The 14,138-nt window shown below is 35.3% G+C and overlaps 1 protein-coding gene across 2 annotated transcripts; it reads right to left on the bottom strand.

Annotated features, from left to right (window-relative positions):
• LOC107631292 (thylakoid lumenal 15 kDa protein 1, chloroplastic) lies at positions 7,501–9,746 on the bottom strand. 2 transcript variants are annotated; one of them, XR_001618538.2, is made up of 8 exons: positions 9,405–9,746; positions 9,230–9,325; positions 9,057–9,129; positions 8,891–8,952; positions 8,455–8,536; positions 8,005–8,065; positions 7,766–7,911; positions 7,501–7,735 (listed from the first exon to the last, which is right to left on the bottom strand). XR_001618538.2 is itself a non-coding variant. In XM_016334693.2 (7 exons), the coding sequence occupies exons 1-7, from the start codon at positions 9,633–9,635 to the stop codon at positions 7,860–7,862; spliced, it is 657 nt and encodes a 218-aa protein (XP_016190179.1). In that variant the 5' UTR covers positions 9,636–9,746; the 3' UTR covers positions 7,548–7,859. The 2 variants fall into 2 exon arrangements, 1 of the variants encoding a protein (XP_016190179.1); XM_016334693.2 differs by having other exon boundaries at positions 7,548–7,911.

Raw genomic sequence — 14,138 nt, 5'->3', positions numbered from 1 at the left:
GAATTTGCTTATGTACCCTTCTACTAACTCCAAATTACTGTACTCATACACTTTCTTCTTTCTGTTATTTGGATTTGAATTTGCTTATCTACCCTTCTACTGACTCCAAATTACTCATACTCTCTTGTTTACGATGGCCTGTAGCATCTTGGGAATTTGTTTTCATTATCTATCTATACATAATTAAAAGAGTAATTACCCAAATCAGTCCGAGGATTTTAGAATCGGACATTTTAGTCTCCAAAAAAAATTAATACACGGATCAGTCCCTAAGGTTTTACTCCGGCAGACAAATCAGTCCCCAGTTCATTTTCCGGCAGAGTAATTACCCAAATCAGTCCCCAAAGATTTTAAAAACGGACATTTTAGTCCCCAAGAAAAACTAATGTACAAATCAATCTCCAACGTTTCTCTCTGTTAGATATAATAGTCCCCCATCCAAAAATAAAATAAAATAAAATAAAATAATTATTATTATTAATTGCACAATAATATTATTATTTTATTTTATTTTATTTTTAGACGGGGGACTATTATGTCTAACAGAGAGAAAAATTGGGGATTGATTTGTACATTAGTTTTTCTTGGGGACTAAAATGTCCGTTTTTAAAATCTTTGGGGACTAATCTGGATAATTACTTTACCGAAAAATGAATTGGGGACTGATTTGTCTGCCGGAGTAAAACTTTAGGGACTGATCCGTGTATTAATTTCCCTTGGGGACTAAAATGTCCAATTCTAAAATCCTCGGGGACTGATTTGGATAATTACTCTAGTTAAAATATTAAATTATCTTCTATGTAAAACTTTATTTATTTTTTGGTACTTTGGCTATAATATTTAGGGTAATGCTATGGTGCATAGTTATTCAATTAGTTTTTAATTATATCTAAATAAATTATATTTAATTACATTATTTTAATTCTAAATAAATTTATTTTATTTTTATAATTTTACTCTTAAAGATTTTTACTTATTATGATAGAATGACTAGAATTACATATTCACATTACTTTACTGTATATGTATCATTTTATTCCCCACAAGTTTATATACTAGTCATTTTACAAACATTGTATGATGAGTAAAAATTTTTAAGAGTAAAATTATAAAAAAAAAATTATTTAGAATAAAAGTAATGTGATTAAGTGTAATTTACTTAGATGTGATTTAAAAAATAATTGAATAACTATATACCGTAAAAAAATGATATTATTGAAGGATAAAATTAAAATTTATTTCTATGTATCGCTTTTGTCCCTACGTTTTCGTCTTATTTAAGTCTCTAACGTTTTAAAATTATCTCAATTTTATCCCGCCGTCAATTCTGTTAACAGATTCCTAATGGCAGGACAACATTGAGTCAATTTTAATGCATTAAAGACAATTTTAAGACTTACTCTAAACGTTGGAGATAAAAATAATACTTTGCTCTTGATAAATTTTATACAAAACATTACAAGTAGAAGTAATCTTCTAATAATGAGTTTGAAATACCTGAGTATCTTAGGTTTAAACATTAGGGTAATGTTATGGTGCTGAAATTAGGTGGCGTAATAAAAAAGCTACGCGTGTATCTATTGTCTCCAAGGTCCCGACAAGCTAGGAAGCACCGATACGACACGTGATACGGACACGACACGACATGGATACGCCGACGCGTTCTTTTTATAAAAAATTGGATACGACACGTTTAGGATACGTTGTGAATTAAAATTTAAATAATATATTAAATTAATAAAATATCATATTGTAAATATAAGAGTAAATATAGTTGCATAAAAAAGTCTTAAAATTATGCAATTATTAAAAAAATAAAAAATTTTAAGCTAGTGAGTAAGTAAGCTACCAAAGATAAACGGTAAGTAGATTTAGGTTTTGATTTATTAATTATTTTATTTTTAAATTTAAATTTTGATTTGTTTTAATTTTAGAATATTTTAAAATTAGAAAGAAAAAATTGATTAATCGGGCCATAAAATCACAAAATCAATTGAAGATTTACAGTACAGCAGAAAGATTCGTCTCATGAACATCTGAATCGAGTCGGACTCGTTTGGATTCGTGATAGCTCCACCAAAATTCTGTACCGCAAGAAGACACACTGCCGATACGCTCGTTTGAAGTATCCACCGCGTGTCGGCGTCGGATTCGCGTCCGACACGGATACGCCGGCACCATGAGAGAACCCGTGCTTCATAGCCGACAAGTCTTGTAGTGTGTCTAGAGATTGATGAAAGAGGATAATTAATTAGATGTTATTTGATTTTAGAGTAATTACCCAAATCAGTCCCGAGGATTTTAGAATCGGACATTTTAGTCCCCAAGAAAAATTAATACACGGATCAGTCCCTAAGGTTTTATTCCGGCAGACAAATCAGTCCCCAGTTCATTTTCCGGCAGAGTAATTACCCAAATCAGTCCCCAAAGATTTTAAAAACGGACATTTTAGTCCCCAAGAAAAACTAATGTACAAATCAATCCCCAACGTTTCTCTTCATTATTTTTGTCTAAAAAATACAAAAAATATAGTACAATATTATTGTGCAATTAATAATAATAATTATTTTATTTTATTTTATTTTTAGACGGGAGACTATTATGTCTAATAGAGAGAAAAATTGGGGATTGATTTGTACATTAGCTTTTTTTGGGGACTAAAATGTCCGTTTTTAAAATCTTTGGGGACTAATCTGGGTAATTACTTTACCGAAAAATGAATTGGGGACTGATTTGTCTGCCGGAGTAAAATCTTGGGGACTGATCCGTGTATTAATTTTTCTTGGAGACTAAAATGTCCAATTCTAAAATTCTCAGAGACTGATTTAGGTAATTACTCTTGATTTTATTAATAATGATGATTAGGTTGTTGGGGCTTTTTTGAAAGTCCAATAAATATTTGGTATGTAATGTATTACGAGTCAAAAAAAAATTACGTGTTGTGATAAAAATATTGTACAGTCCAATAAAATGAATAATGATAATAATAGCACAATAGTTATACATAATTTATTGGCACTCAAAAAAGAAATCAAGTCCCAAATGAAGTGTAGGAGATGTTGGTGGTGGTGACATTACGTTCCAATGCTTATTCTTATTATTGGGTTTGATCAGAAATCATTCACACTATTTCAAAATGTAAGAGCCCACCACTCTACAAATAACAATAATAATGCATTTTCGTTATTTATACAATATTTAGTGTAATTGCATATTATACAGGTTAAATATTTTAGGTTATGTATGTAGCCTTTAGATTCTTAAAAATATGCGAAATTATTTTTTTATTTTATTTTAAATGTGGAAATAGCTAGGCCTTTTAATTAATTTTCTAAAATATTTATTTTAATTAAAATAAGTGTGTAAATTATGCATAGATTTTTTTTTCTAATTTTTCTTAAATATGCCACTTTGACAAATGATATAAAAATGACCTCTTAGGTAAATATGGAGAGATTATGTCATTTGAACTATAATTTATTGGCACTACTTCATGTATATTAGTTGTTGTTTGTTTTAGATATTAATAATATATGAATAATATATGAAAATATACTTTATGAAATTAGATTACTCATAATTTATTTAGTATTTTTTATTTAGTACTATTTTTTATTATAAATATTACTTTGATATGACTCTATTGTTAGTTATAGTTAATTTTTTATTTATTTTACCCTTTTTAGTAGGATAAATAATTTATATTTTAAAAAAATTACAATCATAAACATAATATACAACTATCACAATTATAAATTTTAAAAGAGGTAAACAAATAATAAAAAAAAGTTTGTACACAACAAAAATAAAGTACAAAAAAAAAATAAAAGACAAGAATTCAATTCATTTGGAACTTGATTTTTTTTTTATACCAATAAATTATTTATAACCAGTGTGACTATTTTTATCATTATTCATTTTATCCGGCTGTACAATGTTTTTATCACAACACCCAATCTTTTTTGGATCTACAAACGTTACATACCAAACTTTTTTTGACTCCAAAAAAAATCCAACAACTTAATCATCATCATTAACAAGATCAAACGACATCTAATTAACCGTCCTCTTTTATCAATGTCTGGGCACATTGCATGACTTGTTGGGAACCTTGGAGGCAATAGCCACACGCGTAAACTTTTCCACTTCGCTACCTAATTTCAGCACCTGCTGAAAATTTTCTCTTTCAGCACCATAACATTACTCTAATGTTTAAACCTAAGATACTCAGGTATTTCAAACTCATTATTAGAAGATTACTTCTACTTGTAATGTTTTGTATAAAATTTATCAAGAGTAAAGTATTATTTTTGTCTTCAACGTTTGGAGTAAGTCTTAAAGTTGTCTTTAATGCTTTAAAATTGACTCAATGTTGTCCTGCCGTTAGGAATCTGTTAACAGAATTGACGGCGGGATAAAATTGAGACAATTTTAAAATGTTAGAGACTTAAATAGGACGAAAACGTAGGGACAAAAGCGATACATAGAAATAAATTTTAATTTTATCCTTCAATAATATCATTTTTTTACGGTACATAGTTATTCAATTATTTTTTTAATCACATCTAAGTAAATTACAGTTAATCACATTACTTTTATTCTAAATAAATTTATTTTTTATAATTTTGCTCTTAAAAATTTTTACTCATCATACAATATTTGTAAAATGACTAGTATATAAACTTGTGGGGAATAAAATGATACATATACAGTAAAATAATGTGATTATGTAATTCTAGTCATTCTACAAAAATTTTATGATGAGTAAAAACTTGTGGACACCATGACAAGGAGAAAGATTAACATTATGTGCCTACAAGAAACAAAATGGGTTGGTGCGAAGGCTAGGGAATTGGATACTTCTGGCTTCAAACTTTGGTATACAGGAAATGTGAAAAATATGAATGGGGTTGGAATAATTGTGGATAAGCAGTGGAAGAAGGACGTAGTGGATGTCAAGAGGATGGGAGATCGGATCATCTCTATCAAACTTGTGGTGGAGGGAGGTGCTTTCCATGTGATTAGCGCCTATGCACCGCAAGTGGGTTCGGACGAACAACACAAGATAAGGTTTTGGGAGGATCTAGAGAGTTTGGTTCAAGACATAACTTTGGGAGATAAGATTTTCTTAGGAGGAGATTTAAATGGCCATGTTGGTAGAGAAGTGACTGGATATGGGAGTATTCACGGAGGCCATGGTTTCGGGATGATCAATGTCGAGGGTAAAACTATTTTGAACTTTTCCTCAACATTTGATCTTCTCATCGCAAATACATGTTTTAAAAAGAGATACGAACATCTTATAATATATAAGAGTGGCATGGCAAGCTCTCAAATCGACTTCTTCCTATTGAGGAGAGTCGACCGAAAATTTTGCATTAATTGTAAAATTATCTCGGGAGAGAGTTTGACAACACAACATAGGGTGCTCGTCATGGATTTCCGCGTTGAGGAAAAGACATTATACGAAGAACCCAAGGACAAGGTGGTGGCGGATGAAAGGTGAGGAACAAAGAAGCTTCCTAAGACGGGTAGGAGAAGAGGCAAAGTGGGATGGAAATGGAAGTGCGGAAGAGATGTGGAGGAAAATGGCAGAAGTTATTAGAAGAACAGTAAAAGAAAGCTTTGGTGAATCTAAAGGAATAAGACCAAGAGACAAGGAGTCTTGGTGGTGGAATGCCAGTGTACAAGAAAAGATAAAGATAAAAAGGGAGTGCTTTAAAGAGTGGTCTTTATGCCATAACGCAGATAACTGGGAAAAATATAAGGCGGCTAAGAAAGAGACAAAAGTGTCTGTAAGTGAAGCAAGAACAAGAGCATATGAGGGTCTCTACTAGTCTTTGGGTACAAAAGAAGGAGAAAAAGGCATATATAGAATCGTAAAGAGCCGTGAAAGAAGAACGAGAAATTTGTATCAGGTTAAGTGCATAAAGGATAAGGATGGATAGGTGTTGGCTCAAGAGGAGAAGATTAAGGAAAGGTAGAAGAGTTACTTCTACGAGTTATTTAATGAGGGACAGAAGACTCTTCCGAGCCTTGGTCGATTATGTACAAGGGAAGAAGATCAAAACTTTGACTACTATCGAAGAATTCAAGACCTCGAGGTAAAAGAGGCTCTAAAGCAGATGAAAAATGGCAGGGCAGTAGGACCTGATAATATCCCGATTGAGGTTTTGGAAGGGTCTTGGAGAAAAATGCATCAACTGGTTAACCAAGCTTTTTAATGAGATTTTAAGGTCAAAGAAGATGCCTGATGAATGGAGAAAGAGCACCTTGGTACCTATCTACAAGAATAAGGGGGATATATAAAGTTACGGAAACTATAGAGGGATCAAGCTTATGAGTCATACCATAAAGTTATGGAAAAGGGTGATAGAACGGAGGTTGAGAAAAGAGACACAAGTAACAGAGAACCAATTTGGATTCATGCCAGGCAGATCTACCACTGAAGCGGTATACCTTTTAAGAAAGATGATGGAGAGGTATCGTAGTAATAAAAGGGATCTACATATGGTGTTTATTGATTTGGAAAAAGCGTATGATAGGGTACCAAGGGAGGTCTTATGGAAGCTTTTAGAAAAGAGGATGGTAAGGATCGCATATATTCGTGCAATTAAAGACATGTATGATGAGGCCACAACTAGTGTGAAGACTCAAGGTGGTGTGACAGAGGAATTTTCTATTGGTATAGAATTACACCAGGGATCATCCAATATCAATAAAATATCAAAATATCATTACAATTTATCTAAAAAATACTTTATATTTTATATGTATGCGTGTCCCCATATCATGTAAAATTTTAAACTTCGACGTATCAGCATATTCCGTGTCTGTGTCAGTATTCGTACATCATATACCACCACCACTTTAGAGATCTTATAAAGTGAATAAAAAATTTTGTAAAAATAATAAAAGTGAAAAAATATAATCAGTTTAGATTATTTGATAAGGAAGTAAGGAACTAATTGCAATAAAATTATTGATCCACTAATGATTACTCTTTTATTTCATTATTCATTATTATTTTTGAATTTAGATCCTCTAAATTTTGAATTTTACTTTAAAGAATAAGGTATAATCTCTCACTATTTATTTCATAGGTGGGATCAAGAGAAAATATGAGAGAAAAACCATTCAAAAATGAGAAATTACACTTTATCCTCTAAAATGAAAATTTAAAATTTAGAAGATCCAAATTCATTATTTTTATAGGATCCAGATTTGCAGTGTCATACAAAAATCTAATACATCTAGTATTTACTTGCCAATCAATGATCACCAGCCACACCATCATTTCTATGTTAGAATAAACAAGTAAAGGTAATAGCTCCATGATCATCTAGAATCACACTCCAGTGGACGTTCCTACTTCCTACAACTGAAGTTCCTTACTCATACAAAGAATGAAAGAACCTAATAGATAGCCCAAACTTCAGCTATGGTTATAGTGCAGAAACCTTTTCTGACAGACCAAGCTAGGATGAACTCCTTCACGTGGTTCAGATGGTACCACCATAAATTTGTCTTATAAAAAAAAGTGTTTCTAGTGCACAATTTTACCATGAAAACTACATAGAAAATGGCTAACCAAAAAGACTAATACATTAACCTCTGCTATGAATGCATGATATATATTATATGTTATACAACCACAACCAAGTCTTTTCCCACTAATTCGAGTTGCTGACTTATGCAATGTACTATACACTACTAAAATTAACAAAACATATATGTATAATAAGGAGTTTTATTCGTCGAAAATCAAATTCAAAAGTTGCAGTTCAGTATGCAGCATCATGATCTAGCCCTCTCCTCTGATTCAAGATATATACTCCTCACTCCGCAGCAATGGAATACTAATTGCACAGCAATGTATCTCGCGTAGCATTTCCAGTTGTTGGGTTCACTCTGTTACCAGTAACAAATTCTGTTATGGATGACTCTGATGAAGCATGTTCAGAAAATAAAACGAGATTAAAGTATAATAACATAAGTCTTTACCCATCTGCAACTTTGCAGAGATATTCGCGTTGATCGTCTCTTAGCGGCACATCAGTAAAATCTGGCTCCAACCAAGATAACAGACAAGGTTATTATTTAACCCAACTTATGCATCTAGTTTGCACTGCATTAATGAGTATATTACTCTATACTCTAACATCTAGACTGCATGTTGAGTATCCAAAATTACTGCAAGTTTTTTTTAACTGCATATTGAGGTATGAATTCTTAAGTAATTTTAAGCTACACTTGGAACAGGCATCCTACTGATTCTATATATTTTAGATTTTTAATCACAAAAGTCAGTTGCATACAACAGGCATGACCATAGATATAGTCCAAACAGAACTTGCTAGTTTGATGATATTAGTGTTTCTTGGAGAGGACTAATAAAATTTGGTAACTGTTCAAGATAGTTGTGTATCATAGATAAGTGATGCAATTACTTACCTGCTCCGGTAATATTTGATCCTTTAAAAGATGTATTTCCTGTTGCAAGTGCACCTTCCAGGTTAGCATTGCTTAAATTTGCCTACAAAAATTGGTCATGCCATGCAGAAGCCAACAGGATCAACATTGTGAAATGACTGAAGAAACAAAAAACCCATCACTTAGAGTAGAGCAAATTTTCAGCTTTAATTAAATAAAAAGAAGGGTTAATGGTATGTGACTGGAAGCAGAGTTAACAAAACAGCAGTTGCAGAAGAATCCACAGTCCATACTAGTTGACTCATCTGCATTTAATCTTATATACTAAACCCTAATTTGCTTACCTTTTGTTGAATCTGATAGCATTTATTGGTAATTTTATCTCTTTTATAAGTGATTTAACAAAGGGACAGATGATTGAATAAGGGTACAAATCAGTAGAAGAAAATTACATTACCTTTGTGACATTTGCCAATGAAAAATCTGCACTTCTAAGATCAGCATCTGAAAGGTCAGCACCTGACAACAACAAGAGAGATAGGCAGAGAACAAAATGTAAATACACAAGTATTTGTGCTGTTTCAAGAAACATTATAGTATACACATGTAAGCAGCAGGAAAACCTGTTAAATCAGCATCGAAGAAGCTAGCACCTAACAACTTTGCACCTTTAAAATTGGCTTGTCTCAATATGGACTGTAACATTCAATATAACAAAAGGTAAGTTGCATCAGAACAACCACATTCTCCATTAACTAAAAAAAAAAAAATAGAAAAAAGAAAAAGGAAGTTGGACCGTTTTGAAGTCTTGCTTGATGAGGGTCTTTCCACTGAAATCCTTGCCAGAGAGATCTTGTCCCCTTGTGACCTCTTGGCCATATGGACCTCCACCCTGGTTGAATTGAACAAGCTTCAGTGTTAACAAAAGTTATGAAGCAGATCAGAAACGGTTAGTGATTAGGGAATTGGACCTTGAATGCAAGTGCAGGGTCAACAAAGAACAGGGAAGCAGAGATGAGAGCAGCAAGGGTGGCACCAGACACAGATTCAGCCAATGAGAATGTCAGCTTCTGAGAAGAAGATTGTTGTTGCTTGAAGCTGAGTGTGAAAGGAGCAAGATGACAAGTGGGAGTTCTGATATGAGGTTTAGAAGTTGAAGAGGAAGTGGAACACAGTGAGAGGATGTTGAGACTTAGAGCCATTTCTTCCTTGCTTGCAATCAGAGACAAACGGTGAAAGCTACCATGCCATGTGTGGATACTGGATAATGTTGTCTCTCATCCACTCTGCATGTTTTCATTTTTTATTTTATGATTACATACTAATACTGTAAAAATAAAATTAGTCCACAGCATCAATATCTTATATTCTAATTCAGATATTCTTGATTTTAAAATAAAAATATATATATATTTTTATAGATACATAAAATGAAAGGTATTTTAGAAATAAAGAAAAAAAAAAAAACAGACGATTATCCTAAATCAATAAGCATAAGAAATCACAAGACTCCGACCAAATAACATGAGTTGGATTGGTCTTGACCGCATATCTCGCCAGCCAATCTGCCACAGCGTTAGCTTCACGGGTAATCCATTCAAAATCCACAACCCAAGGTCTTGACAGAAGCTCTTGGATCTTTTGAAGAATATCAACCACATCACAATTAAGCTTTTTTGGCGAATTTGTTTAAAATGTGCAAAATGTAAAGACAATCTGTTTCGCACACAATATCTCTCAATCCACAATCCCAAGTTAAAATCAGACCCCTCCAAAAAGAAAAAAACTCATATGACGATAGGCTCTGGAGGATAGCTACTAGAACAACTCGAAATTTAACGCCCATTAGAATCTCTAATAACATAACCAATTCCTGCTAGATTTCAATAAAAAAACAGACCCACATCACAATTAACTTTAAAAGTGTTACTTGTTGGAGGGTCCCACTTCCTTCGATCCTTAAAAGTTATACAACTGGCACTGGCAGACTTTCTTAAATCATTAGCAGTTATCCGAGCCATAGCAACAACTTTATAGTCTGTCCACTGATCTTCATTGTTGAAAATATCATTACAACGATGCCTCCACACCCACCAAAGACCCACCCCTACAATTACCTCATTGTTCGGCATGACTTTCTGAATCCAAAATTCCAAAAGAATACCTTCAAATGAATCAATAAACAAAGGATCCCACATTTACCAAAGGGCAAAAAACCCTAATAAGCCAAGTGAAGAATCCTGTAACGTAAATACGCCAAAACGAAAATTGTTTCAGCAATAAGCCAGACTGTATTTTTATATAATTCGAACCAGGGTGGTTCGAACTCTATTTGTTAATAATTCGAACCACTGCAGTTCGAACTACAGAGAGAGAAGAAGCTTGAAGTAAATCGAACCAGGCTGGTTCGATTTACAGAGAGAGAAGCTGTATCATATAATTCGAACCAGGCTGGTTCGAATTATAGGTAAATATGCTGCATTAAGTAATTCGAACCACGCTGGTTCGAATTACACAACTTCTAATTCGAACCACCTTGGTTCGAATTAGTGGTATACAGAGCAGTATATATAGGGTTGTAAACGTGAGTTGCTCTCATTAGAGGGTGTAAGATGGCCAGTGAGGAGAGTTTTGGTATTTTGGTTCACCACAGAGGATCCATTAAGAGGAAAACTCGTTCCGGTGTGAAGTTCACAGATAAGGATCCCCTCTGTATTGTCGTCAGTCCTACGACGAGCTATGATGACCTTGTTAGATCTGTGCTGATGAAACTCGGTGTGGAAGGTGCGAAGCGGGTTAAGAATTTTTTCTATCGCATTCCAGTCACGGTCCTGCAGGATACTGTGAAGTATGATTGTTTCACGATTGGTAGTGATGAGGACCTGCAAGTTTTGTTTCTTTGTCGGAGGTAGTTCCCAGAGGTGAGGACACCAGAATTGTTGGCAAAGCTGGTTGATGTGGTATCCAGCTCAGGGGGTTCGAACCGGAATACCACCACTGTAGCCACGGCAGCCGGTTCCAGTTCCAGGCCTGCCGTTGCTTCTTCGTCCATCCCTGTGTACAAGACAGCGGTCCAACCGGTCGCCTCCCCGTCTTTCGCTGTTGATCTCAATGATGAAGTAGGCGACGTGGTAGGATCATTTGATGTTCCGCCGAACGGTTTACAGGGCGTTCCACCAGTGGGCGTCGGAGACGGATTGTTGGATGATGCAGAGGCGGACGACGTCGAGCCGGATATGATTGAGGATGACAGCGGCGACGATGTCGGACCGAGTGAGCCTGCATTGGCGATCGGTGGTTCTAGTTCTGGCACACAGCAGTATCCACCATATTTTTCCTCTTTGGACCTGGACGCCATGAGGCAGGAGGGTATTTCAGGGCATTCCGTTGGATACGGAGCTAGAGATGCGGAAGGGACAGCTGGTCTGACAGAGTTCCAGGTTGGTCAGCAATTTCAAGATAAAGATGAGGCCCTGTTAAGTGTGAAGACCTACAGCATCCGGCGAGGGGTACAGTACAAGGTAGTGGAGTCTGATCATCGCGGTCCTACGCATGAGCCCCGTTCGAGTTGGTGGACAAGTTGACGAGTCTCAAGCCTATTTTCACAGACTTTTCTGGACGTTTCCACCGTGCATCGAGGCATTCCGTCATTGCAAGCCGCTAGTTAGCATCGACGGCACACATCTGTATGGCAAGTACGGGGGAACGTTGCTCATCGTGATTGCACAGGATGGGAACTCGAACATTCTACCTGTTGCATTCGCACTAGTTGACCGCGTACTTCTGAACCTGGCTAGGAGGAGGTACCACTCCAAGCAACTCCTCGAACCAAACCCAGGCTGGACGGCCACCCTCGATGTATATATGGAACTCTGATAGGCAGCCGCTGATGTAACGCCCGTCCACTGGCAAACCCAGCTGGTATGCCACGTCCTGGAGTGTGATCGTGCACTCTCCGAACGGCATATGAAACGTGTGCGTCTCCGGACGCCATCGCTCGACAAACGCACTGACAAGGGCCTCGTCCAACCGGAACCATCTATCGTTCAGCCTTGCAAGATGGTAAAGACCTGCCATCTGCAGGTACGGAACGTATCTGTCATCGAGGACCATGCCCTGCTGCCGCCGCATGCTCCTGATGCATCGCTGAGGCTGCGGAAGAAATGAACCGCATTAGTGGGACCAACTTAATTACCAGTGACAAAGATAATCAACACGATAATTGATAAACCTAAAAATCGTACTAAATATAAGCGCTTAAAAATCCATGAACGAGAACCACTTGCATAAACAACTAACATAAGAAACCAACATAAACCACTGACATGAAAGATCTAACATTAAACAACCACAACTAAACCGCTAACATAAACCACTAACATAAACCACTAACATAAACCGTTAACGTAAACCACTTACATAAACCACTTACACAAACCACTAAGATAAACCACCAACATAAACCACTAACATAAACCACTAACATAAACCACTAACAGAAACCACTAACATAAACCACTAACATAAACCACCAACTAAACCACCATCTAACCCGCATGCAAAACCACTAACATAAACTACTAACATAAACCACTAACATAAACTATTAACAGAAACCACTAACATAAACCACCATCTAACCCGCATGCAAAACCACTAACTCACATGTACCGGTAGAACAAAGTTATATCCGTACTAACCTCCTCGTTGATGACCCTAGCTATATGGGCGACTCCATCCAAGCGATATAACCGTGCCGGATCGTCCCCCATCAGCAGAGTATTCCGTTCAGGTCTTTGTCGGAGAGAATCTGGGTCCTTTTCTCTGAGATTTGGTGGGGTAGGGGAAGGTGAGAATGGTTCGAATGAGGCTGATTCGAACTCCTTATATAGCACAATCACTAGTAATTCGAACCAGGGTAGTTCGAATTACTTAGAACGCAACTTAAGTGTAATTCGAACCAGGGTGGTTTGAATTACTTGAAGACACTAAATTACCTATAATTCGAACTGGGGTGGTTCGAATTACATGCAATGCTAGTTCGAACCAGCCTGGTTCGATTTACTATCAACTCTTTCTTCCTAATTCGAACTGGCCTGGTTCGATTTATTCCTAAATGCAGTTCGAACTAGCCTGGTTCGAATTACATTAAAATATGATTTGGCCTATTGCTGAATCGATTTTCCTTTTGGCTCATTTACGTAAATTTGAAGTGATGTTGGCTTATTATAGTGTTTTGTCCTTTACCAAATGCTTCTTGATTTCACACAATTCCTAAGATAATTTCAGACAGTTTCACATCTTTATCTTTCCTCCCAAATACCATTACTCCACAAATCAACAAAAGAAAAAAAATTATTTCAGATATATGAATGTGAAATGTAAACTTACAAAATTTGTCAAGAAAACTCTACTCATTATACTAAATCAATTGTTACATATTCTCCACATTTTAAATCTTTCTTTTAAGATATCATAAACCCTTAAAATATTCCTCCAAGTAGTCGAGGCATTGTGAAAAAAATTGTGCACTATACTCCATCTAATATCTATCTTTATTATGGAATAGATAAATTGTATATTATTATTTACTATTGAAAATATTCACCTCCGAACTATTCCTAAACATATAACGTTATAGAAGAGTTATCAAATGTGTCTAAATCTAACAAAGAGCCTAACTAATATTATTGAGACACCTGATA

This window comes from Arachis ipaensis, chromosome B03 (assembly GCF_000816755.2).
Source record: "Arachis ipaensis cultivar K30076 chromosome B03, Araip1.1, whole genome shotgun sequence".
In the NCBI taxonomy this organism is placed as follows: Eukaryota; Viridiplantae; Streptophyta; class Magnoliopsida; order Fabales; family Fabaceae; genus Arachis; species Arachis ipaensis.
This window is presented reverse-complemented; position numbering and strand designations above follow the sequence as displayed.